Below are 27,490 nucleotides of genomic sequence, written 5' to 3' on the forward strand. Positions count from 1 at the left end.
AATAATCAAACGGTGATACGTCTACGTACGTATCACCTAATAATAATAATTTCTTCTATACAGACACAAAATAAATACTAGACTTTAATTTGTCACTTTGACGAATTAGGTGATACGTAATTATGCTCATGTATAACATAATGAAGAACGCATTTTCACGATTTCATCTTTCGTTATAAAATACTTCTCCCATTTATGGTCTATCCATGAGTCAAGTTTCAACCGTGTTTTAATAATCAAAGGAGATGGTACAGTGAAAGGTCAAAACGAAAAAAGAGTGAAGAAAAAAACCAGGGATCTCGACGTTGGAAGTCAAGTGCGTTACCAATATACCAAAATATTTCCCATAGCGAGTACACGTACACGGGAAATGAAATTCTCAAATCCTACTTTGCAAGTGAAATACGAGCATAATCCCAGCACCTGATCGAAAAATAAGAGACAGATTTGTGATAGCTTATTGTCTCAGCTACAACATACTCGAAGCTCAGCGAAAACGAAGCTAAAACAACGGATATTTTGCTCGCGAAAGACAGGAATGTAGAATCCGGTTTTGAGAAAAAGTCATGTCCCATAGAGAATACACGCAAGATGTGAAAAATTGACATGCCTCCATTGATTGCAAAAATACGCCATGATGCCTTTGTCAAAATGAAAAATTGTGGTCATCACATTTGTAGAAAATTGTCTCAGCTAGAACATATCAAAATTTGTAAGAAAAACGATCAATATCTACAGAGATACAATCAATTTTCCAAAAATATGCTGACGTCATAATATGCAAATTGAAATAATGAGTTTGGAAGCCATTATGATGACGTCATGAGTTAATTGAGGATCAAATGAGACATTAAATCATATTTCCAACTCATAATCTATCTAAATATGAAAACAATTGGGGGTATTATCCATTCTGAAGATTTCAAATGAATTTTGTATAGGCATGTTTTTGCCCATGTATTGTGGATAAAGATAACGCAGATCCGCGCATGCTTTCAACTTTGACGGACGCTCATTGCGTTATTAAAAGGTGAACAAGATATCAAAATGCTTGGAAAAATGTACCAAATATGATGACAGAAAAAATTCGGCGATTCTATGTTGCAAAATGATCATTTTGATCATGTTTCTAAGGTAACATTTGTTTTCCTTCCAAACAAACAAAATACATCACCAACCCCCTAAATATCATTGGCGCTGAAAGATATTCCAATGAAGCTGACTCATAATTTGTATCCACTTTTAGCATTTTATTAGCGTAACATGTATTTTAACAATCAAAGTTATGTACGTCCGAATCCTCAAAACAGGTTCATCGGCGCGAATACCTATCTAACAGAGTTATTCCTAAAATTTAATCAAAAATTTGATGTTTCTCAGAAAACATCCAATTTCTGAAACAAAAGCAAAAACAAATGAACAAACAAATATTACTAGGTCTAATAGCTATTATCTCAAGGAGCTATCCCCTATTTCGATCCAAAGGTATAATGTTTCTGAGATAACGTTCGTTTTCTCAAACAATAGCAAAATCAAACAAAGAAACAATAATCATCGGCGTTTATAGCTACCCCACAATTTCTGTTCAATATACAACATGTTGCTAAGGTAACGGGTGCTGTTTCAAACAAAAACTATACCCCAAAAAATCATAAGTAGCTAAATCCCTTGCAGAGCTATCCCATAATTTCAATCAACCAATCGTCATCCGTTGGCATTTTTTCTTTTTAATCTATCTGTTCATATCGATCCCGTTCTCGTACGAGTTAAGCGCTTGCAGATAATGCAAACGTACCATTTACCATTTACAAGTGGTCGAAGGTAGATATCAAGTCATAATGTCTCCTGCGATTTCAATTGATCACCGTTGATCGATCGCTATAGCCTTCAGTTTGGATCTTACCGTTCATCTTTTCCGTCTTCTGTATTCAAGCTGGTGTATTCTTCGTTGCCAAATTTGTTCTTTTATATCCGAGAAAGACGTCAGGTTATCATCGTGCTGTTTCATATTTTTTGGAAGCCTTTGAAGATTGATCTGTAACATGGTAAGTATGTTATGTTTTTGTTTCAATCATAGTGAAATGGCTACCATGAGTCTGATTTGATTTCATTGCCATTTTACTTGTTATCCGTTTTAATATAAGCATGTATTTGATACATTTCGAAATGATATAATTTAACAAATGTGTCCAAAATACAAGAAAAAAGATATGGGGCATGCTATAGAAAGCAATGTTTGTGTGATGAAATGAAAGATAACTCAACGAATAATAGCAATTTCTCAGCTTTTTTAATCCATTCAATCGAAATTGAAGTTGACCCAGCATTGCTATTAGAACGTTCAAATTCTTGATCTGTGTATGCAAATTCGCGTTTGATTTAATCAGATTAACAATAACATGTACCTTCATGCACAATTTTTAGGTGGACTACCTTTAAAATGCTGCTTTCAATTTGGACGCAGGGTATAACTATTTTGAAAATTGCTTTTTAACAAAACATGATTTTACTACGTGTGAGGTGTAATATGAGACAAAAATTTATTTTCATACGAGATGATTTAACATTAAGTGGGTTCGGACTGAGCCAAAAATGTGAATTTTTACAAATTTACCAGAAATATGGATTGCCCCAAAATACCTATTTGTCCATATTGAAATAATTATTATGACTACTGACTTGGAACTTTCTGGAAAACTTGTACATCATATTCAAGTTCATTGCTTTTGTATAAAAAAAAGTGATATACCTTGATATGAATCATGACCTAAGATCCAGTTCTACAATTAAGATATTTAAATTAAAGTACAATGAAAAAAAGGTATTTTTCAAGGAATGGTAGCTATGGTTTAGTAGGTACTTCTCTTTCCCTTCTTTCTTCTACTTTTATCTCTTTCCTTCCTTTTTTTGCTCCTTTTTCTTCTTTTTGTGTAACCTTTTTTTACGGATGTGTGTGCGTGTGTTGATGTGTATGTGCGTACTTGTATTATGCAAGTCTTTAATTTGTTATTGTTAATTTATGTTTATTATTTTGGTATTGTTTGTTATATGGCCCCGAATACAATCAGATTACTGCTTCTAAGTGGTCCTTACAATTATATTGTACATTGTCATTTAAAATTGTTTCATGCTGGTCGAATAAAGAATTAAATTGAATGAAGTAAAATTACAATTTTGGTTGCTAAGCCCGTCTCCTCCTTAACAACGGTACCATAGATAAACAAAATGTAATATATCGCGGGTAGATGCTATCATCAAGCAGGTTAATATTTTGAGAGGAAGTATAATGTCATTTAATGATATATCTTTCTTAATACCCGTTGCTATGATGATAATATCCATAGCAACCGATAAATTATGTGTTTCTAAGAAATCAAATTGGGTTATCGCATAAAATACCCTGATACCAAGTGACAGACATGATTTTAAATCTGAAACATGTGCATAGTGCATACTTACCCCATCCCTCCCCCGTGGCTTTCAGACCAAAATAATACACTGTTTTCTCTCCCTGGATATTATATACTTACAAAATAATAATCGTATAAACAAAATAGGTGGTGGTGTTGCATTCTTTATGCACATGAAAGTGATGTTGTGGAGTTGTTTATAAGCCACCTCAGAGCAATCATGCTGATTTTCTGGACACTTTGACTAATTTATTACACTATCACTCCGTTAAAAACAAAACAGTGTATCATAATGGGAGATTTCAACTATGATCTCTTAACAGACATTCCTCTCAACCTCTTTCTTGCCACTTATTTCTAGACCCACTAGAATAACCAATACCTAGGCAACTCTTATTGACAACTTTTTTTTCTTCAAATGTACGCTCTGAAATTAAAGCTGGCATAGTCCTGTCAGATGTTTCTGATCATTTCCCGATTTCCATGTATTATTCCGAACGATTTCAGGCAAATAACTCTCCCAGTGATGAACCTAAAAGACGTGTATATAATGACGAAAACCTATATGGATTGAAACTAAGCCTAGAAGAAGAATCTTCGGATGACGTGTTTAATACAGTAGATGTTAATCAGTCGTATGGAATTTTTATTGGAATTTTTATGTCTCATGTAAATCGAAATATTCCTTTTTCTAAACCCAAGTCTAAAAATGATAAGAAGTCACCCAGACTATCTGGATAACGAATTCGATTCTACGTACAATAAATCGAAAAAATAAATTATACTGCTATATATCTAAATTAACTGATCAAACACGGATCCAGTATACTAATTATAAGAATAAACTTACATGAGTGATACGTACTGCTAAAAAAGAGTATTATCATGATCAATTCAGTCGTTGCAAAAATGATCTTAAAAGAACATGGAAGATCATCAATTCTACCATCAACATTGGATCAAAGCATTTTAAGATTACTAAGCTTAGACATAATGATGCAATAGTTGAGGATGAAGTTCAGTTGGCAGATATTTTAAACAATTATTTTTCTCAAGTTGGTTTTAATCTTGCTAGGCACATACTATCCACGAACCGTTCATTTCACTACTATTTGGGGGAGAGAAATGAAAGTTCTAAATTTTCTTTCCTACGTACCCAAAAGAGATAATTAAGATTATATCTGGCCTAAAAAATAAATAAGAGTGCAGTATTTGATGAAATTGATAACAACCTTTTACAGAAAACTATGAATTATATTGTTGATCCTCTCGTTTATTTATTTAATTAGTAATTTTATCTGGACATATTCCAGAATCAATGAAAATTTTGAAAATAATCCCAATTTTCAAAAAGGGTGACAGTACATTACCAAGTAATTATAGATCAATCTCATTGCTTACAACCTTGTCTAAAATCCTTGAAAAGTTGGTCCACATACGGACCATGAGTTTCTTTAAAAAGCACAACATCCTCTCTGATACTCAATTTGGCTTCCGAGAAAAGAGTAGCACTACCCATGCCATATAGTTCAAACAGTCGCCAAAGCTATCGATAAGTCTTCTAATACGGTTGGTTTGTTCATAGATTTTTCTAAAGCATTTGATACTGTTGATCATAATGTCCTTCTTTACAAACTTTCTCACTATGGAATAAGGGGAAAACCGTTGACGTGGTTCAAGAATTATCTTAAAGGGCGCTCCCAGTTTGTTTCGCTGAATGGTAATTTCTCTGAAAGTAAACCTGTCCTTTGTGGAGTTCCGCATGGAAGTATTCTTGGCCCATTTTTGTTTATTATTTATATAAACGACATTGAGAGAGCATCTTGTCTGCTTCAATTTATATTTTTTGCTGACGAGTCAATTATTTTTTTTTGTCACATCGCGATCCAGAGCAATTGACGCAAATACTAAATAACGAACTTAAAGGTGTGGCAAATTGGATAAAAGCAAACAAACTGTCACTTAACTTAGACAAAACTAGTTGCATGCAATTTAGTAATAAGGTTGCAACTTTGCCTAATTGTATAATTTTTTATGGTACTGTCATTCAAAGGGCCCGATCAACTTAATTTGTGGGGCTAGTTATTAATGAAAAACTATCTTGGAAAGCGCACACTGACAATATCTGCAAAATCATTGCTCACAACACTGGTATCCTTAGCAAATTAAGACACTTCCTATCCCATTATATTATGTTATCCTTGTATTCTACGCTTATTCTTCCTTACCTGAATTACAGACTTATTGCCTGGGGCAGTGCAGCAACCTCCCATATTGATAGACTATTTATATAACAAAGAAGAGCGATTCGTATTATCAATAATGCAGATTTCGGGGCACACACGAATAATCATTTCTGAATAATAATATTTTGAAAATGAAAGACTTGTATATTTTTCAGCTTGGACAGTTAATGTACAAGCTCAACACTAAACAATTACCTTTGCCTTTTAATGATATGTTCATAAGAAATGATTCGATTCATAGTTACCTCACTCGCCAGGCGAGCTCTTTTCATCTACCATTAAATAGAACATCTTTTGCACAAAAGACATTTGTTTTTACAGGTCCAAAACTGTGGAATTCTCTTTCAAATGATATTATACAGTGTAATTCGATACAAATTTTCAAAAGGAGACTTAAAAGCTTTCTTCTGAATAGTTACTAGGCTATTGCATTCCCCAATCAAATATTATTTGTAGTGTGACTTTATGCAACTTTGATTGTTTCTTTTTTTAAACATGTATGTATTTAATAATTTTTTGCGTTCAGAAGTGATTTTTTTTGTATTACTGAATCAGTTATTGTTATTGTTGTTTTTTTTCTTCTCATAAAATAATAATTCATAATAATTACTTTTACAGGGGGGCTTACACCCTACAAGCTCTGCTTTTTAGTCGGCCCTCCTTCCCTTTCAATTTCATGTTTATTTTGTTAATATATTGTATTGTGCAAATTGATCTATATGTATATAAATATGTGAATATGTTAAAATATACCATCATTGTAAATATGAACGATTGAAAGAGGAAAAATAAATGAATTGAATTGAATTGATGGGGGCAATGTAGTTTAGGGCATGGTGTGGATTAAAATATAATGCAGGCTATTGGTTGAGTGATACATATATAAGATCTGGATCAAGGTGGTAGTCATGATTTGTAGTCTGAATCATGAAGATAATGAATTGTGGAGTTCGGAATTTGCACCCATCCCCATTCTGTGACCACCATCTCACACACTCTCTCTCTCTCTCTCTCCTAGAACAATTTTTTTTTCGCAAAGCAATATTCATGTAGAACATTCATTTTTTATCCTTCTTCTCCGTACCTCGGGCATAAAAATAATTGTTTTGTATAATACATTATTGAACCAGATTGTGTAAGATAATACAAGACCCGGATTAAAATACACAAAATGAAGAAAACTAGTAATCCTTATGTATATATTCGCCCTAATACGCAAAATAATATGCCCGGTCGCGACTCGCATAATTATATTGCACAGAATCTCTTAATATTATGCCCCAATATATATATATATATATATATATATATATATATATATATATATATATATTATTGTTGTTGTTTTTTGCGGGGGGGGGGAGGGGTGGGGAATAGCATTTTTAAATGGTTCCAAATTTGACATCAAAATATTAATTGAATTTCTGAAATCTTATATTTGGGTTACTTTGCTAAATTATTCGACTGAATGTCTTCACAGTTTTCGTTAATTTTGTTTACCACTTAATGAGGAATGAATACAAAAAAGCACCTATCAATGTTCAAAATGCGAAGCCCTACTACTACTATCTACAGCCGGTCGCCTTGCTCACTTGCTTGCTCAGTTATGTAGCTAAATTTGGGCAGAGGGGGTAGGGGTGGGGGGCGGGGGCGGGGTGGGTCGCAGTCTCATTGAATACTATTGGCGCATTAATCCATATATGAAACTTCTGATCCACACCAAGAACTATGTACATGTTTCAGACTGCAAATCATGTCTGTCACTTGGAAAGATGATCCTCCCACCTAAAATTATTTAAGCGAATTGTAAAAAGTGGACAAGGGAAATTCATGAGAAAAATTCAAGTGAGATTTCTTTCACAAATGCCTACAGCTATTAATGACCAGATACCACAATAAAGTGCAGACGAAAGAGACAGACATCTCATTTCATACGTTTTTATCGATTATAAAATATATATATTCACCTCGACGTGGAAATAAATAAGTGAAATGAACTGATTTTGATCAGTTCTAATGTTATGTATCAGTATGACTGAAAGCCTAATTTGGTATGTGGGAACACATTTATATTGGTTGGCAGGCATATTATTAACATATAAACCGGAACTAAGAGAGACATATTACAATATTATGAAACTGCATCACCTGACGTCATATTTCCTATCGAAATATTCATCTCCTCAATGATAGCCTCTATTCGCAATACATTCTATTTTTCATCTAATTATATTACCGTTGCTAAGGAGTAGACAGCCTAGATCAACCAACATTTCCATTTTAGCTCATATCAAAGTTTCATCTTTCGAGCACTATAAAAGTTTTCAATAATAATAATAATAATAGCCTAATAGTCCACTCCAAATTTTATTAAACTGAAACGGAAATTCTTTTTGCCCAATTGACCGTGAGCCCGGCAGCCACTGAGCAGCGCCAGATCGACGTTGCTCTATCCTTTATTGTTGAACGCCAAACAAGGTAGCAACAACTCCCTTTTTGGTATGACGCGGCCGGGGTTCGAACCCACGACCTCCCGGTTGTGAGGCGGACGCTCTACTGACTGAGCCAACACTCCGGTGCAAAACAATGAAATTGACATTTAAATACAAAATTCGAACATATTTATGGACAGTTTTTGCAAGAAGTTCCAAGTAAGAAGTCGTCATATTTGTATGAAGATGGAGAAATAGATATTTTGGGGGCAATTTATATTTTTTTTTAAAAAATGGTTAAAAAATTCATTTTTTTTGCTCAACATTTTTATGCAAATCATCCGTACACCTGTAAATTGTGTCATCATTTTGTATGCAATTTAACTCGTTTTCATATGACAAACATGATAAAATGAGGTTATTTTAAGATATAATCTTTATATAGTTCAACAGAAATTTTAGAAAATGGTCGCCATTCCTTTTTTCCATCAGCATGTTTTCCTGGTAGTCCACTTAGAAACTGTGCAGACAGGTTGATACTCACCAACCTTTTACAGCATTCCATGTATCAAAAACCTGCTTTGCCCCCTAGTTAGATATGTACAATTCCCTGCCCGATCCCCTAAATTAAACGACAGTCTCCACTAAAAAAAAATAGTGTTTTCGCTATATTGAATTAAAGTTTTACCAGATTTGCTGGAAAAACTCCGAGATTTAATAGCCAAAAAAACCTTGATAGAATACCAATGACTGATGTGACAGACTCAACAATTATGTTACGTTAGTGATACATGTATGTGCTGTACAAGTAACCGTAATCTTGATGATAATCATGATCATCATCATTATCGTTATCACCATTATCGGTATTACCATTTTCATCCGTATCAATATCATCATAATTTTGTTCAGTTGTTGTTATTGTTGATTTAAACAATATTATATGTCTTTCTAAATACAGGCTAAAGGCCCAAAGATAGGTGTGTTTTGGAAGTTGCTGTTTGGTACCGTGACCTGTCTGTCCTTCGGTAAGTATTATTTTGGCATATTTATATGATTTCACGAATGATGCTGAAAAATAATTGGTTTTTCGAAATTACCATAATGAGGCAAAATAGCCGTGAAGTGTAAAACCTACGTTAGTCTGCAAGGACAGACTGTAATTTGACACTTTATCACATTTCATGAAGCCTTGGGAAGAGCCTATATCTCCATGGTCCTGGCTGTGTAAAAAAAAAAAAAATTACTGAACCATTTGTATAGTTACATTATGCAGATACTATTACACAACTATTGAAAAGGGTTTGTGCCCTCAAACTAGACATCCGGGGCATCTCAAACAAAAAAAATCACATTATTAAAAAGTCTCCCTAATAAATGTTTCAAAATATATAAAGATAAACTGCATTCCCAAGACGGAGGAGAGGGAGGAAGGGAAGGAGGAAAAGGAGGAGGATTCGGCTAGAGGAGGATTATATGAGGATGAGTTGGAGATGAAGAATGGTGAGGGGCAGAGGAGGATAAGGAGGAAAGGGAGTAAGAGGAGGGGAGAGAAGTAGCAGGGCGTGTAGGAGGAGGAAGAGGAGGGGGAGGTAGAGGATAAATGAAGGAGGAGGAGAGGTAGGAAAAGTAGGAGACAGATGGAGAAAAGGCGCAGGAGGAGGGAGAGAACAAAGAACTAGCAATTAATTGTCTAATATCTTCTTCACAGCCCTGCCTGTGTTATCGGATAGGTCCAAGATGGCGAAGACAACTTGTCCAGACTGGTACGGCCTAAATTACACTTTGCCCATGTTCAAAAAGTGTGAGATGAAGCGACTCCAAGATGGCAGCATGGTGCAGAGCATCCCCAAGCTCATTCCTTTCCCTTCTGTCATCGGCGGGTGCCACCAGAGGAAGAGTAAAGAAGGGATCCCGGGTGGGCATAGAATATGCAGAATCCCGTGTAGGTTTCATTCCTTTTTTAATTTTGATCTCAAATGTATTTCTTTGTTTATTTAATAAATCTATATAATACGTTCTTCAATGATATCATTAGGGCCTTTTCGTTTGTGAAGACGGGGGCGCTGTTTCCTTCCTCTAACGATACGAATTGGCTACAGTCAATCCGTCCTGTTCATTACTTTACAACCCGTTTGTATGTAATCGAAGCCCGTTCTCTACACGATGATTTAATGCTCCCCCCCCCCCCCCCTCCGCGCTTATTGCAATGACGACCTTCGTCATTGCCTTGTTTTCGTTCACATTCTGCCCCATTAATATTCTTGTTTTCCTGGTTATCGTCCGGAAATCCTATTCGTTTTGCACACAGTGCTTGTTATTCCTAGTTAGGTGCTTTCCTCATGTCCTTTTCCTTTCAAATTTCATAGGCATAGTCTCTAACATCTCATCAAGGTCACTACATTCTTCGATTTTCGAAATCACTCATGCATAACCGTCCAGGCGCCATTTTGTCCGTTTCTGGTCCATTTTAAGGCCTTTCTTTCTTCCTTCCTATCTCCATTATCCTAGATCCTACAAATTTCTAACAAATTCCTCTAGATAGTCTGAGAGATGTTCTTTCATCTGCGACGTATGACTTGACCTTCAAAATGCCATCTTCGTACTCAAAATTCAAATCTGAAACCGACTCCGTCAAAAATCTCTCCAGTTCTTGAAAAATGGACCCCTAAATAATCTAAAACTGCCATAACTTTCTCATATGAATTCCGTTTTGTATTTAAATCTCACAGTATCTTTATCTCATAATTGCACATAGCCATGCCAAATTTCACGCTCCAATGGCTTTGCAAAACATAAATAGCGCCCTCTAAAGTTCTGGGAATTGGCTGTCTTTCTGTGGCCGTATCTCCATTATGGCTTGGCAAATCCGTACCCTTTTTTGGATTTAGATACTTGAAGATATGCCCTTTCAAGCCATAAACAAAATTATATACCCTAACACTGACCGACTTTGAGAAAAATGCCCTCCAAATTCGCCATTTTCAAGAAAATTCCAAAATAACTTAAACTTGCTCTAAAATGGCGATCTTGATACCTACATCAATGAAACTTGGCACACATATGTATCCATATACGTGACAACTGTCTGCCAAGTTAAATATATTGTAATGCCCTCGTCGCAAAGTTATCGCCAAAAATGATGAATTTACTATGCATTACGTAATAGCGCGTTTAATGCTTGTAATACATTGCGCGCAGATAACAATGGTGTCAAACTAACTGCAATGAAGTGCCCTTTTGCATGATACCAAGTATAGTATATGTTCACACAGAAAATTGTGAGTAAATCGCATTTGAGCAAAGGTCACTATACAAATTCCGCCGAGTTTCCGCCCGAATCTAACACGTATCGGCTATGACGTCATTTTTTCAGACTGCTTTTCGCCCCTTAAACGTCCTTTTTTTTTCTTGAAAATTTGCAGTGACATGCCGAGTTCCAATACGCAGGGCACCTCTTGGCCGGATTTTTTAAATTGGTCAAGGGGGCCATTTAAGACGCCATTTTGTCCTATAAATCTATTTTACATCACGTGTTTCGATAGGATTATCATAGAAAAAAAGAGAGTGGTTTACAATAACAACCATGAAATTCTCTTTCTAATGATACCAAATACGGCCCATAAAGAGACATAAAGAGAGAGAGAAAAAACCATTTAACTCCGGTCATAATACAGATCCTGTACGTTTTCCGCCCATTCATTACACGCATTGTCTATGGGGCATATCGGGTTCACGCTTTTGGCCCCCAGAACGATGTTTATTGCAATGACGAACATGCACCAAATCCCCTTGGTTTTTGCACGCAGTGCTTGCGAGCCCTTTCTAGGTTCTTTCCCCTATCCCAATTTCTTTCAAACTTCGTAGGCATAGTACCATCCCATCAAGGTCACTGTTGAGGCCTTTCTTTCGCCCACCTATCTCCAATATCACAGAAGCTACAGACTTCGTGCAAATTGCTCTGGATAGTCCGAGAGAAGCTCTTTTGTTTGACACGTAGAAACATGGCGTCATTGCACGCACATCGTTGTGACACGATTGCATTTCTAGTTCAATTTCATCTTCTTTCACTTCATTTGTTTCTATCCTTCGTCATGTTATTCTTTGTTTTCTTTCTCTGTTTTTTTTATGTTATCCTTTGTTTTTCGGACCTTTCATCTTTTCTTCTATCTTTTCATTACTACTCTTTATCATTTTCTCTTTTTGTCTTTCTTTATATTATCCTTTTTTTCCTTCTATCACCTTTTCTTTCTGTCTTTCCTATGCTTTTTTTCTTCCTTCCACCACCTTCGCTTATGTTATGCTTTGTTTTTTTGTATCAATCTACCACTTTCTCTTTCTGTCTTTCCTTATGTTATTCTTTATTTCTTCCTTTTAACACCCTCTCTTACATGTATGTTATGCTTTGTTTTTATCAATCTATCATTTTCTCTTTCTGTATTTTCTTATGTTATTAGTTGTGCCTTCCTTCTATTACCTGCTCCAATGACATTCTTTGTTTTTATCATTCTATCACCTTCTCGTTCTTCTTTCCGTATGTTATTCTTTGTTTCTTCCTATTATCAACTTCTCTTATGATAATCTTTGTTTTTATCATTCTATCACCTTCTCTTTCCGTCTTTCCTCATGTTATTTTTTTGTTTCTTCCTTCTGTTACATTCTCTTTCTGTCTTTCCTTTCTGATTTACGCTGCGATATAGCAAGATGATTTTTACCAATGACCGGATATTAGTATAGATATATTGACTGCTATGGGAGGCATCGCTGTTTATATAGGCTCAAGGGGACGTTACATCCTGATATGACCCCGAGGCGCGTCAAAGGGGTCATATCAGGGTGTATAACGACCCCGAGAGCCATTATAGAAACAGCTAAGATTCGAATATTAAAGCAGTCGATGTATCTTTTATATAACAAATTTTATATACCGAATTCATCACCGAAAATCTGAGACACCGTCTGTGGATCTTCGCTAGAAAGTTGACTGAATGTTAAGATCATTCGGGAACTGCACACACACACTGCACTGTATTTTGTATCCGCACTCACACTCAAAATGAGGATCTCAGCAAAATGTATTAATGCGGCCCGTTACACGGGCCAATGGTCATCTTTAACAAAATCATAGACCGGTACGTAGGCGGGCATGCGGGCATCTTTTAAAAAGCTATTGACCGTGTACGCTCTCAACCAATCATTTAATTAGGATCCGCTTCATAATCTTACAAATAATACCAGCACATCTTTAAAGGGTATCCGGTCACCTACCCCTGGACATCCACCCCCGGATAACCATCCCAGTTAACTACCCCCTAGGACAACTACCCCCTGGACATCCACCCCTAGGGCAACTACCCTCTAGGACGACTACCCCCGGGACAACTACCCCCGGACAACGATCCCTGGACAACTACCCCCTAGGACAACTACCCCATGGACAATGACCCCCGGTAAACTACCCCTTAGGACAACTTAGCCCGAAAAGTACCCCCAGACAACTACCCCTTACGACATCCACCCTCTAGGACAACTACGCCCCGGACAACCATCCTAGAAGGTAGTTGTCCAGAAGGGGCACGGACACCCATGGGAAATGCATTAACATTAGTCTTGCTTATCTTTTACATATTAATTTGTCAAAAGTCCGAAAATATACCCCTTTTTTTGCAGATTGTGTCAAAGATCTCTGTACAAACGGCTGGTGTGAGGAGACTATGGTAGGCTACGACTGTCACTGCTCGAGTGGGTTTCAAGGGAGACACTGCGATGAACGTAAGTGTTATATCATTGGCGTATCATGGGGGGGGGGGGAGGGGTGGCTAATTAATGAACAAAGAGCATGATGAGACTTTCTACAGGGGGTAATTTTTTATTTGTGTTACTTGCACGCAGTTTGTTGTATCTTTTATCAGACATTGTACATGAATTCTGCACTGCACTTCACCAGTACGACAAGACATGCCGGTGGCTGGTACTGCAACTGAAGAATAATAAGAATAATAATAAGGAGGAAAAAATGATGATGACTACGAAGAAAATACCTCATGGTCCTCTTTCGGAATTTCTTGATAGAATTGGGATTCCCACAGGAAAAGCATTTTCCGATATCTCCCCACCCCTCGTTGATCCTGTCCCTGTATGCTGACCAAGGGCGCCTGGAGACAGTCGATGGGAAAATAATTTCAGAGGAAATAATGTTATGCTTCGTCATTTACCTATTTTTTTTCTTTTTCCAGAGGTCACCGTGTCAACGGAGGAAGCATCGACCAAGGCCACGACGAGCCATACGACCATAATGTCGGAACGCCCAGACGCAACGACTACTCAAAACACCACTACATCGAGTATGTCTAAGCAATAAAAACTCTTCTCTCTTTGTTTTTACCTGACTCTACTTTTCTTAGTCTGTCACGGTCGTCGCTAAAACACTTTTTTAAGACGGCAGTGCCCGTATTTTGTTTTTTGCATACAAACTGACAATAAACGAGCTACATCAGATATATATTTATTTCAAAATCTCGTCCACCTAGACATATATTACTAGAAACATGCATTTGATCATTATCAAAATCGTTACCACGAAATTGTGTATAGCCACTATCCCTATCTATCTCTCCCTCTCTCTCTCTGTCTCTCTGTCTCTCTCTCTCTCTCTCTCTCTCTCTCTCTCTCTCTGTATCAGTCTTGATCTGACTTTTGTTTTGTCCTTTCCTATTCCGTGCATCGCTAACAATTTTTTTTGGTCAGACACAACGACAACTTATTCAAGCAACCTCCACCATTGATGACACAATTTTTGTTTACCTTATAACAGAAGTGAGCTGTAAAAGTTTATATATTTTCATGGAGCTAAATTTTTCACGTTTGTGCCTTCTAATCCTTCTAATCACATTAATTTGTACGTGTTGTTTCATTTGTTATAACCCTGAACAATCAGCTACATGTATATCATAATCAACTAGCTCAGTTTTGTTTGTTATAATGTTTCAGAGTCAACTAAATTATCGACTACGGACGCGACGACTAAGCCCACGACGAACCCTACGACGATGATGTCAGACACAACGCCATCGCAAGAAACCCCCGACACCAGTAAGTAAGAGAAACATTGAACTGATTTCATTCCTTCGATTATTATTATAACGTGCCGCTTCCACTCCCCCTCTCTCTATCTCTCTCTCTCTCTCTCTCTCTCTCTCTTTGACTTTACCTCCCTCCCTCACACCTTCCCCTGCCGAACCCCCTCCACCCCTCTCCCCCTTTCTTCCTCCTTCTCTCTATTAGTCTCTACCTGACTCTCTTTTTCTTTACCCTTTGCTTACAGGGCAATTGATGAAACTTCTTTTTAGAGAGGGGGTGGGGAGGAGTATCCGCCTTTATTTTAAGAACGCGAGTTTAGGGAAAACAAACACGCCGCAGGAACATATATAGATACTTTATGTGACAAAAAGTCTCTTGGGCTTGGCTGACACAAATTATACCTTATAAAAGAAATAAACTGTTAAAATGTATGTTTTCATTTTCTATAACCCTGAACCATCATCTTTATCATGGCCATTTAACTCAGTTATGTTTGTTAAAATCGTTTCAGAGTCAAGTGAATCATCGACTAAGGACGCGACCACCAAGCCCATGACGAGCCCTACGACAACGATTTCAAACACAACGGCATATGAAGAAACAACCATCTCCAGTAAGTAAGAGAAAACAATGAAATAACCTCTTGCAATTAATCCTTTTCAATACGTGTCTAGCCACTTCCCCTCCCCCTTCTATTACTCTCTCTTTCTCCCCCCCCCCCCCTTCCTCTCTCTTTCTCAATTTCTGTTTTAGTCCTTATCTGACTGTTTTGTGTCCTTTCCTATTACGGACGTTGCTAAAACAGTTTTGTATAAGGGGGGAAGTGCTCGTCTTATTATTATTTCTGTTTACTTTTCAACAGAAATGAGCTGTCAAAGTTTATATATTTTCCTGGAGCTAAATTGTCCACGTGTGTGCTTTTGTACATTCCTAATCACATTGATTTGTACGTGTCGGTTCATTTGTTATATTAAACCATCAATCATCAACTTCATCATGATCACTTACCTCAGTTATGATTTTTTTAACATTTCAGAGTCAACAGAAGCATTGACTACGGACGCGACTACCAAGCCCGGGATGGGCCCTACGACCACGATGTCAGACACAACGTCATCGCAAGAAACCTCCACCACCAGTAAGTAAGAAAAACAATGAAATGACGTTATGCCTTCGATCTTTGTTATAATGTGCCACTACCACTTCCCCCACCCTCTCTCTCTCTCTCTCTCTCTCTCTTTGTCTCTCCCTCTCCCTGTCACACATTTCCCCTGCCGAACCCCCTCCACCCCTCTCTCCCTTTCTTCCTCCTTCTCTCTATTAGTCTCTACCTGACTCTCTTTTTCTTTACCCTTTGCTTACAGGGCAATTGATGAAACTTCTTTTTAGAGAGGGGGTGGGGGTATTATATGTCTTTTTTTAAGAACGCGAGTTTAAGGACAACAAACACGCCACAGGAACATAGTTAGATACATTATGTGACAAAAAAGTCCCTTGGGCTTTGACAAAACACCACTAAATCTAAAAATATGCGGACACAAATAATACCTTTTAAAAGAAATAAACTATTAAAATTGATGTTTTCATTTTTTATAGCCCTGAACCATCAACTCTATTATGATCATTTTGATAACTCTGTTATGTTTGTTAAAATCGTTTCAGAGTCAAGTGCATCATCGACTTCGGACGGGACGACCAAACCCATGACGAGCCCTAAGACAACGATGTCAGACACATCCACATCACAAGAAACCACCACCTCCAGTAAGTAAGAGAAATGATGAAATAACCTCTTGCATTTAATCCTTTTCATTACGTGTCTAGCCACTTCCCTCCCCCTTCTATCACTCTCTCTTTCTCCCCCTCCCTCTCTCTTTCTCAATCTCTGTCTTAGTCTTTATCTGACTGTTTTGTGTCCTTTCCTATTACGGACGTTGCTAAAACAGTTTTGTATAAGGGGGGAAGTGCTCGTCTTATTATTATTTCTGTTTACTTTTCGACAGAAATGAGCTGTCAAAGTTTATATATTTTCCTGGAGCTAAATTGTCCACGTGTGTGCTTTTGTACATTCCTAATCACATTGATTTGTACGTGTCGGTTCATTTGTTATATTAAACCATCAATCATCAACTTCATCATGATCACTTACCTCAGTTATGATTTTTTTAACATTTCAGAGTCAACAGAAGCATTGACTACGGACGCGACTACCAAGCCCGGGATGGGCCCTACGACCACGATGTCAGACACAACGTCATCGCAAGAAACCTCCACCACCAGTAAGTAAGAAAAACAATGAAATGACGTTATGCCTTCGATCTTTGTTATAATGTGCCACTACCACTTCCCCCACCCTCTCTCTCTCTCTCTCTCTCTCTCTCTCTCTCTCTCTCTTTGTCTCTCCCTCTCCCTGTCACACATTTCCCCTGCCGAACCCCCTCCACCCCTCTCTCCCTTTCTTCCTCCTTCTCTCTATTAGTCTCTACCTGACTCTCTTTTTCTTTACCCTTTGCTTACAGGGCAATTGATGAAACTTCTTTTTAGAGAGGGGGTGGGGGTATTATATGTCTTTTTTTAAGAACGCGAGTTTAAGGACAACAAACACGCCACAGGAACATAGTTAGATACATTATGTGACAAAAAAGTCCCTTGGGCTTTGACAAAACACCACTAAATCTAAAAATATGCGGACACAAATAATACCTTTTAAAAGAAATAAACTATTAAAATTGATGTTTTCATTTTTTATAACCCTGAAACATCAACTCTATTATGATCATTTTGATAACTCTGTTATGTTTGTTAAAATCGTTTCAGAGTCAAGTGCATCATCGACTTCGGACGGGACGACCAAACCCATGACGAGCCCTAAGACAACGATGTCAGACACATCCACATCACAAGAAACCACCACCTCCAGTAAGTAAGAGAAATGATGAAGTGACATCTTGCATTTAATCCTTTTCATTACGTGTCTAGCCACTTCCCCTCCCCCTTCTATCACTCTCTCTTTCCCCCCCCCTCCCTCTCTCTTTCTCAATCTCTGTTTTAGTCCTTATCTGACTGTTTTGTGTCCTTTCCTATTACGGACGTTGCTAAAACAGTTTTGTATGAGGGGGGAAGTGCTCGTCTTATTATTATTTCTGTTTACTTTTCGACAGAAATGAGCTGTCAAAGTTTATATATTTTCCTGGAGCAAAATTGTCCACGTGTGTGCTTTTGTACATTCCTAATCACATTGATTTGTACGTGTCGGTTCATTTGTTATATTAAACCATCAATCATCAACTTCATCATGATCACTTACCTCAGTTATGATTTTTTTAACATTTCAGAGTCAACAGAAGCATTGACTACGGACGCGACTACCAAGCCCGGGATGGGCCCTACGACCACGATGTCAGACACAACGTCATCGCAAGAAACCTCCACCACCAGTAAGTAAGAAAAACAATGAAATGACGTTATGCCTTCGATCTTTGTTATAATGTGCCACTACCACTTCCCCCACCCTCTCTCTCTCTCTCTCTCTCTCTCTTTGTCTCTCCCTCTCCCTGTCACACATTTCCCCTGCCGAACCCCCTCCACCCCTCTCTCCCTTTCTTCCTCCTTCTCTCTATTAGTCTCTACCTGACTCTCTTTTTCTTTACCCTTTGCTTACAGGGCAATTGATGAAACTTCTTTTTAGAGAGGGGGTGGGGGTATTATATGTCTTTTTTTAAGAACGCGAGTTTAAGGACAACAAACACGCCACAGGAACATAGTTAGATACATTATGTGACAAAAAAGTCCCTTGGGCTTTGACAAAACACCACTAAATCTAAAAATATGCGGACACAAATAATACCTTTTAAAAGAAATAAACTATTAAAATTGATGTTTTCATTTTTTATAACCCTGAACCATCAACTCTATTATGATCATTTTGATAACTCTGTTATGTTTGTTAAAATCGTTTCAGATTCAAGTGCATCATCGACTTCGGACGGGACGACCAAACCCATGACGAGCCCTAAGACAACGATGTCAGACACATCCACATCACAAGAAACCACCACCTCCAGTAAGTAAGAGAAATGATGAAATAACCTCTTGCATTTAATCCTTTTCATTACGTGTCTAGCCACTTCCCTCCCCCTTCTATCACTCTCTCTTTCTCCCCCTCCCTCTCTCTTTCTCAATCTCTGTCTTAGTCTTTATCTGACTGTTTTGTGTCCTTTCCTATTACGGACGTTGCTAAAACAGTTTTGTATAAGGGGGGAAGTGCTCGTCTTATTATTATTTCTGTTTACTTTTCGACAGAAATGAGCTGTCAAAGTTTATATATTTTCCTGGAGCTAAATTGCCCACGTGTGTGCTTTTGTACATTCCTAATCACATTGATTTGTACGTGTCGGTTCATTTGTTATATTAAACCATCAATCATCAACTTCATCATGATCACTTACCTCAGTTATGATTTTTTTAACATTTCAGAGTCAACAGAAGCATTGACTACGGACGCGACTACCAAGCCCGGGATGGGCCCTACGACCACGATGTCAGACACAACGTCATCACAAGAAACCTCCACCACCAGTAAGTAAGAAAAACAATGAAATGACGTTATGCCTTCGATCTTTGTTATAATGTGCCACTACCACTTCCCCCACCCTCTCTCTCTCTCTCTCTCTCTCTCTCTCTCTCTCTCTTTGTCTCTCCCTCTCCCTGTCACACATTTCCCCTGCCGAACCCCCTCCACCCCTCTCTCCCTTTCTTCCTCCTTCTCTCTATTAGTCTCTACCTGACTCTCTTTTTCTTTACCCTTTGCTTACAGGGCAATTGATGAAACTTCTTTTTAGAGAGGGGGTGGGGGTATTATATGTCTTTTTTTAAGAACGCGAGTTTAAGGACAACAAACACGCCACAGGAACATAGTTAGATACATTATGTGACAAAAAAGTCCCTTGGGCTTTGACAAAACACCACTAAATCTAAAAATATGCGGACACAAATAATACCTTTTAAAAGAAATAAACTATTAAAATTGATGTTTTCATTTTTTATAACCCTGAACCATCAACTCTATTATGATCATTTTGATAACTCTGTTATGTTTGTTAAAATCGTTTCAGAGTCAAGTGCATCATCGACTTCGGACGGGACGACCAAACCCATGACGAGCCCTAAGACAACGATGTCAGACACATCCACATCACAAGAAACCACCACCTCCAGTAAGTAAGAGAAATGATGAAGTGACATCTTGCATTTAATCCTTTTCATTACGTGTCTAGCCACTTCCCCTCCCCCTTCTATCACTCTCTCTTTCCCCCCCCCCCCTCCCTCTCTCTTTCTCAATCTCTGTTTTAGTCCTTATCTGACTGTTTTGTGTCCTTTCCTATTACGGACGTTGCTAAAACAGTTTTGTATAAGGGGGGAAGTGCTCGTCTTATTATTATTTCTGTTTACTTTTCGACAGAAATGAGCTGTCAAAGTTTATATATTTTCCTGGAGCAAAATTGTCCACGTGTGTGCTTTTGTACATTCCTAATCACATTGATTTGTACGTGTCGGTTCATTTGTTATATTAAACCATCAATCATCAACTTCATCATGATCACTTACCTCAGTTATGATTTTTTTAACATTTCAGAGTCAACAGAAGCATTGACTACGGACGCGACTACCAAGCCCGGGATGGGCCCTACGACCACGATGTCAGACACAACGTCATCGCAAGAAACCTCCACCACCAGTAAGTAAGAAAAACAATGAAATGACGTTATGCCTTCGATCTTTGTTATAATGTGCCACTACCACTTCCCCCACCCTCTCTCTCTCTCTCTCTCTCTCTCTCTCTCTCTCTCTCTCTCTTTGTCTCTCCCTCTCCCTGTCACACATTTCCCCTGCCGAACCCCCTCCACCCCTCTCTCCCTTTCTTCCTCCTTCTCTCTATTAGTCTCTACCTGACTCTCTTTTTCTTTACCCTTTGCTTACAGGGCAATTGATGAAACTTCTTTTTAGAGAGGGGGTGGGGGTATTATATGTCTTTTTTTAAGAACGCGAGTTTAAGGACAACAAACACGCCACAGGAACATAGTTAGATACATTATGTGACAAAAAAGTCCCTTGGGCTTTGACAAAACACCACTAAATCTAAAAATATGCGGACACAAATAATACCTTTTAAAAGAAATAAACTATTAAAATTGATGTTTTCATTTTTTATAACCCTGAACCATCAACTCTATTATGATCATTTTGATAACTCTGTTATGTTTGTTAAAATCGTTTCAGATTCAAGTGCATCATCGACTTCGGACGGGACGACCAAACCCATGACGAGCCCTACGACAACGATTTCAAACACAACGGCATATGAAGAAACAACCATCTCCAGTAAGTAAGAGAAAACAATGAAATAACCTCTTGCAATTAACCTTTTCAATACGTGTCTAGCCACTTCCCCTCCCCCTTCTATTACTCTCTCTTTCTCCCCCCCCCCCCTTCCTCTCTCTTTCTCAATTTCTGTTTTAGTCCTTATCTGACTGTTTTGTGTCCTTTCCTATTACGGACGTTGCTAAAACAGTTTTGTATAAGGGGGGAAGTGCTCGTCTTATTATTATTTCTGTTTACTTTTCAACAGAAATGAGCTGTCAAAGTTTATATATTTTCCTGGAGCTAAATTGTCCACGTGTGTGCTTTTGTACATTCCTAATCACATTGATTTGTACGTGTCGGTTCATTTGTTATATTAAACCATCAATCATCAACTTCATCATGATCACTTACCTCAGTTATGATTTTTTTAACATTTCAGAGTCAACAGAAGCATTGACTACGGACGCGACTACCAAGCCCGGGATGGGCCCTACGACCACGATGTCAGACACAACGTCATCGCAAGAAACCTCCACCACCAGTAAGTAAGAAAAACAATGAAATGACGTTATGCCTTCGATCTTTGTTATAATGTGCCACTACCACTTCCCCCACCCTCTCTCTCTCTCTCTCTCTCTCTCTCTCTCTCTCTCTCTCTCTCTCTTTGTCTCTCCCTCTCCCTGTCACACATTTCCCCTGCCGAACCCCCTCCACCCCTCTCTCCCTTTCTTCCTCCTTCTCTCTATTAGTCTCTACCTGACTCTCTTTTTCTTTACCCTTTGCTTACAGGGCAATTGATGAAACTTCTTTTTGGAGAGGGGGTGGGGGTATTATATGTCTTTTTTTAAGAACGCGAGTTTAAGGACAACAAACACGCCACAGGAACATAGTTAGATACATTATGTGACAAAAAAGTCCCTTGGGCTTTGACAAAACACCACTAAATCTAAAAATATGCGGACACAAATAATACCTTTTAAAAGAAATAAACTATTAAAATTGATGTTTTCATTTTTTATAACCCTGAACCATCAACTCTATTATGATCATTTTGATAACTCTGTTATGTTTGTTAAAATCGTTTCAGATTCAAGTGCATCATCGACTTCGGACGGGACGACCAAACCCATGACGAGCCCTACGACAACGATTTCAAACACAACGGCATATGAAGAAACAACCATCTCCAGTAAGTAAGAGAAAACAATGAAATAACCTCTTGCAATTAATCCTTTTCAATACGTGTCTAGCCACTTCCCCTCCCCCTTCTATTACTCTCTCTTTCTCCCCCCCCCCCTTCCTCTCTCTTTCTCAATTTCTGTTTTAGTCCTTATCTGACTGTTTTGTGTCCTTTCCTATTACGGACGTTGCTAAAACAGTTTTGTATAAGGGGGGAAGTGCTCGTCTTATTATTATTTCTGTTTACTTTTCAACAGAAATGAGCTGTCAAAGTTTATATATTTTCCTGGAGCTAAATTGTCCACGTGTGTGCTTTTGTACATTCCTAATCACATTGATTTGTACGTGTCGGTTCATTTGTTATATTAAACCATCAATCATCAACTTCATCATGATCACTTACCTCAGTTATGATTTTTTTAACATTTCAGAGTCAACAGAAGCATTGACTACGGACGCGACTACCAAGCCCGGGATGGGCCCTACGACCACGATGTCAGACACAACGTCATCGCAAGAAACCTCCACCACCAGTAAGTAAGAAAAACAATGAAATGACGTTATGCCTTCGATCTTTGTTATAATGTGCCACTACCACTTCCCCCACCCTCTCTCTCTCTCTCTCTCTCTCTCTTTGTCTCTCCCTCTCCCTGTCACACATTTCCCCTGCCGAACCCCCTCCACCCCTCTCTCCCTTTCTTCCTCCATCTCTCTATTAGTCTCTACCTGACTCTCTTTTTCTTTACCCTTTGCTTACAGGGCAATTGATGAAACTTCTTTTTAGAGAGGGGGTGGGGGTATTATATGTCTTTTTTTAAGAACGCGAGTTTAAGGACAACAAACACGCCACAGGAACATAGTTAGATACATTATGTGACAAAAAAGTCCCTTGGGCTTTGACAAAACACCACTAAATCTAAAAATATGCGGACACAAATAATACCTTTTAAAAGAAATAAACTATTAAAATTGATGTTTTCATTTTTTATAACCCTGAACCATCAACTCTATTATGATCATTTTGATAACTCTGTTATGTTTGTTAAAATCGTTTCAGATTCAAGTGCATCATCGACTTCGGACGGGACGACCAAACCCATGACGAGCCCTACGACAACGATTTCAAACACAACGGCATATGAAGAAACAACCATCTCCAGTAAGTAAGAGAAAACAATGAAATAACCTCTTGCAATTAACCTTTTCAATACGTGTCTAGCCACTTCCCCTCCCCCTTCTATTACTCTCTCTTTCTCCCCCCCCCCCCTTCCTCTCTCTTTCTCAATTTCTGTTTTAGTCCTTATCTGACTGTTTTGTGTCCTTTCCTATTACGGACGTTGCTAAAACAGTTTTGTATAAGGGGGGAAGTGCTCGTCTTATTATTATTTCTGTTTACTTTTCAACAGAAATGAGCTGTCAAAGTTTATATATTTTCCTGGAGCTAAATTGTCCACGTGTGTGCTTTTGTACATTCCTAATCACATTGATTTGTACGTGTCGGTTCATTTGTTATATTAAACCATCAATCATCAACTTCATCATGATCACTTACCTCAGTTATGATTTTTTTAACATTTCAGAGTCAACAGAAGCATTGACTACGGACGCGACTACCAAGCCCGGGATGGGCCCTACGACCACGATGTCAGACACAACGTCATCGCAAGAAACCTCCACCACCAGTAAGTAAGAAAAACAATGAAATGACGTTATGCCTTCGATCTTTGTTATAATGTGCCACTACCACTTCCCCCACCCTCTCTCTCTCTCTCTCTCTCTCTCTTTGTCTCTCCCTCTCCCTGTCACACATTTCCCCTGCCGAACCCCCTCCACCCCTCTCTCCCTTTCTTCCTCCTTCTCTCTATTAGTCTCTACCTGACTCTCTTTTTCTTTACCCTTTGCTTACAGGGCAATTGATGAAACTTCTTTTTGGAGAGGGGGTGGGGGTATTATATGTCTTTTTTTAAGAACGCGAGTTTAAGGACAACAAACACGCCACAGGAACATAGTTAGATACATTATGTGACAAAAAAGTCCCTTGGGCTTTGACAAAACACCACTAAATCTAAAAATATGCGGACACAAATAATACCTTTTAAAAGAAATAAACTATTAAAATTGATGTTTTCATTTTTTATAACCCTGAACCATCAACTCTATTATGATCATTTTGATAACTCTGTTATGTTTGTTAAAATCGTTTCAGATTCAAGTGCATCATCGACTTCGGACGGGACGACCAAACCCATGACGAGCCCTACGACAACGATTTCAAACACAACGGCATATGAAGAAACAACCATCTCCAGTAAGTAAGAGAAAACAATGAAATAACCTCTTGCAATTAATCCTTTTCAATACGTGTCTAGCCACTTCCCCTCCCCCTTCTATTACTCTCTCTTTCTCCCCCCCCCCTTCCTCTCTCTTTCTCAATTTCTGTTTTAGTCCTTATCTGACTGTTTTGTGTCCTTTCCTATTACGGACGTTGCTAAAACAGTTTTGTATAAGGGGGGAAGTGCTCGTCTTATTATTATTTCTGTTTACTTTTCAACAGAAATGAGCTGTCAAAGTTTATATATTTTCCTGGAGCTAAATTGTCCACGTGTGTGCTTTTGTACATTCCTAATCACATTGATTTGTACGTGTCGGTTCATTTGTTATATTAAACCATCAATCATCAACTTCATCATGATCACTTACCTCAGTTATGATTTTTTTAACATTTCAGAGTCAACAGAAGCATTGACTACGGACGCGACTACCAAGCCCGGGATGGGCCCTACGACCACGATGTCAGACACAACGTCATCGCAAGAAACCTCCACCACCAGTAAGTAAGAAAAACAATGAAATGACGTTATGCCTTCGATCTTTGTTATAATGTGCCACTACCACTTCCCCCACCCTCTCTCTCTCTCTCTCTCTCTCTCTTTGTCTCTCCCTCTCCCTGTCACACATTTCCCCTGCCGAACCCCCTCCACCCCTCTCTCCCTTTCTTCCTCCTTCTCTCTATTAGTCTCTACCTGACTCTCTTTTTCTTTACCCTTTGCTTACAGGGCAATTGATGAAACTTCTTTTTAGAGAGGGGGTGGGGGTATTATATGTCTTTTTTTAAGAACGCGAGTTTAAGGACAACAAACACGCCACAGGAACATAGTTAGATACATTATGTGACAAAAAAGTCCCTTGGGCTTTGACAAAACACCACTAAATCTAAAAATATGCGGACACAAATAATACCTTTTAAAAGAAATAAACTATTAAAATTGATGTTTTCATTTTTTATAACCCTGAACCATCAACTCTATTATGATCATTTTGATAACTCTGTTATGTTTGTTAAAATCGTTTCAGATTCAAGTGCATCATCGACTTCGGACGGGACGACCAAACCCATGACGAGCCCTACGACAACGATTTCAAACACAACGGCATATGAAGAAACAACCATCTCCAGTAAGTAAGAGAAAACAATGAAATAACCTCTTGCAATTAACCTTTTCAATACGTGTCTAGCCACTTCCCCTCCCCCTTCTATTACTCTCTCTTTCTCCCCCCCCCCTTCCTCTCTCTTTCTCAATTTCTGTTTTAGTCCTTATCTGACTGTTTTGTGTCCTTTCCTATTACGGACGTTGCTAAAACAGTTTTGTATAAGGGGGGAAGTGCTCGTCTTATTATTATTTCTGTTTACTTTTCAACAGAAATGAGCTGTCAAAGTTTATATATTTTCCTGGAGCTAAATTGTCCACGTGTGTGCTTTTGTACATTCCTAATCACATTGATTTGTACGTGTCGGTTCATTTGTTATATTAAACCATCAATCATCAACTTCATCATGATCACTTACCTCAGTTATGATTTTTTTAACATTTCAGAGTCAACAGAAGCATTGACTACGGACGCGACTACCAAGCCCGGGATGGGCCCTACGACCACGATGTCAGACACAACGTCATCGCAAGAAACCTCCACCACCAGTAAGTAAGAAAAACAATGAAATGACGTTATGCCTTCGATCTTTGTTATAATGTGCCACTACCACTTCCCCCACCCTCTCTCTCTCTCTCTCTCTCTCTCTCTCTCTCTCTCTCTCTCTCTTTGTCTCTCCCTCTCCCTGTCACACATTTCCCCTGCCGAACCCCCTCCACCCCTCTCTCCCTTTCTTCCTCCTTCTCTCTATTAGTCTCTACCTGACTCTCTTTTTCTTTACCCTTTGCTTACAGGGCAATTGATGAAACTTCTTTTTGGAGAGGGGGTGGGGGTATAATATGTCTTTTTTTAAGAACGCGAGTTTAAGGACAACAAACACGCCACAGGAACATAGTTAGATACATTATGTGACAAAAAAGTCCCTTGGGCTTTGACAAAACACCACTAAATCTAAAAATATGCGGACACAAATAATACCTTTTAAAAGAAATAAACTATTAAAATTGATGTTTTCATTTTTTATAACCCTGAACCATCAACTCTATTATGATCATTTTGATAACTCTGTTATGTTTGTTAAAATCGTTTCAGATTCAAGTGCATCATCGACTTCGGACGGGACGACCAAACCCATGACGAGCCCTAAGACAACGATGTCAGACACATCCACATCACAAGAAACCACCACCTCCAGTAAGTAAGAGAAATGATGAAATAACCTCTTGCATTTAATCCTTTTCATTACGTGTCTAGCCACTTCCCTCCCCCTTCTATCACTCTCTCTTTCTCCCCCTCCCTCTCTCTTTCTCAATCTCTGTCTTAGTCCTTATCTGACTGTTTTGTGTCCTTT

At 38.3% G+C, this 27,490-nt stretch overlaps 1 protein-coding gene across 1 annotated transcript in view; it reads left to right on the forward strand.

Annotated features, from left to right (window-relative positions):
* The window catches only part of LOC105437143 (mucin-5AC-like), a 59,246-nt gene that overhangs the window by 23,324 nt on the left and 8,432 nt on the right, over positions 1–27,490 (forward strand). Inside the window, exons 10-35 of the mRNA XM_030991207.1 lie at positions 9,050–9,116; positions 9,800–10,033; positions 13,759–13,860; positions 14,325–14,432; positions 15,079–15,180; positions 15,680–15,781; positions 16,205–16,306; positions 16,831–16,932; positions 17,346–17,447; positions 17,986–18,087; positions 18,504–18,605; positions 19,130–19,231; positions 19,645–19,746; positions 20,283–20,384; positions 20,804–20,905; positions 21,448–21,549; positions 21,971–22,072; positions 22,619–22,720; positions 23,142–23,243; positions 23,768–23,869; positions 24,291–24,392; positions 24,917–25,018; positions 25,439–25,540; positions 26,065–26,166; positions 26,586–26,687; positions 27,232–27,333. Coding sequence (XP_030847067.1) covers positions 9,050–9,116; positions 9,800–10,033; positions 13,759–13,860; positions 14,325–14,432; positions 15,079–15,180; positions 15,680–15,781; positions 16,205–16,306; positions 16,831–16,932; positions 17,346–17,447; positions 17,986–18,087; positions 18,504–18,605; positions 19,130–19,231; positions 19,645–19,746; positions 20,283–20,384; positions 20,804–20,905; positions 21,448–21,549; positions 21,971–22,072; positions 22,619–22,720; positions 23,142–23,243; positions 23,768–23,869; positions 24,291–24,392; positions 24,917–25,018; positions 25,439–25,540; positions 26,065–26,166; positions 26,586–26,687; positions 27,232–27,333 — 2,755 coding nt within the window. The remainder of the gene's footprint in view (positions 1–9,049; positions 9,117–9,799; positions 10,034–13,758; positions 13,861–14,324; positions 14,433–15,078; positions 15,181–15,679; positions 15,782–16,204; positions 16,307–16,830; positions 16,933–17,345; positions 17,448–17,985; positions 18,088–18,503; positions 18,606–19,129; positions 19,232–19,644; positions 19,747–20,282; positions 20,385–20,803; positions 20,906–21,447; positions 21,550–21,970; positions 22,073–22,618; positions 22,721–23,141; positions 23,244–23,767; positions 23,870–24,290; positions 24,393–24,916; positions 25,019–25,438; positions 25,541–26,064; positions 26,167–26,585; positions 26,688–27,231; positions 27,334–27,490) is intronic.

This window comes from Strongylocentrotus purpuratus, unplaced genomic scaffold (genome assembly GCF_000002235.5).
Source record: "Strongylocentrotus purpuratus isolate Spur 01 unplaced genomic scaffold, Spur_5.0 spur5_scaffold_2, whole genome shotgun sequence".
Lineage (NCBI taxonomy): Eukaryota > Metazoa > Echinodermata > Echinoidea > Camarodonta > Strongylocentrotidae > Strongylocentrotus > Strongylocentrotus purpuratus.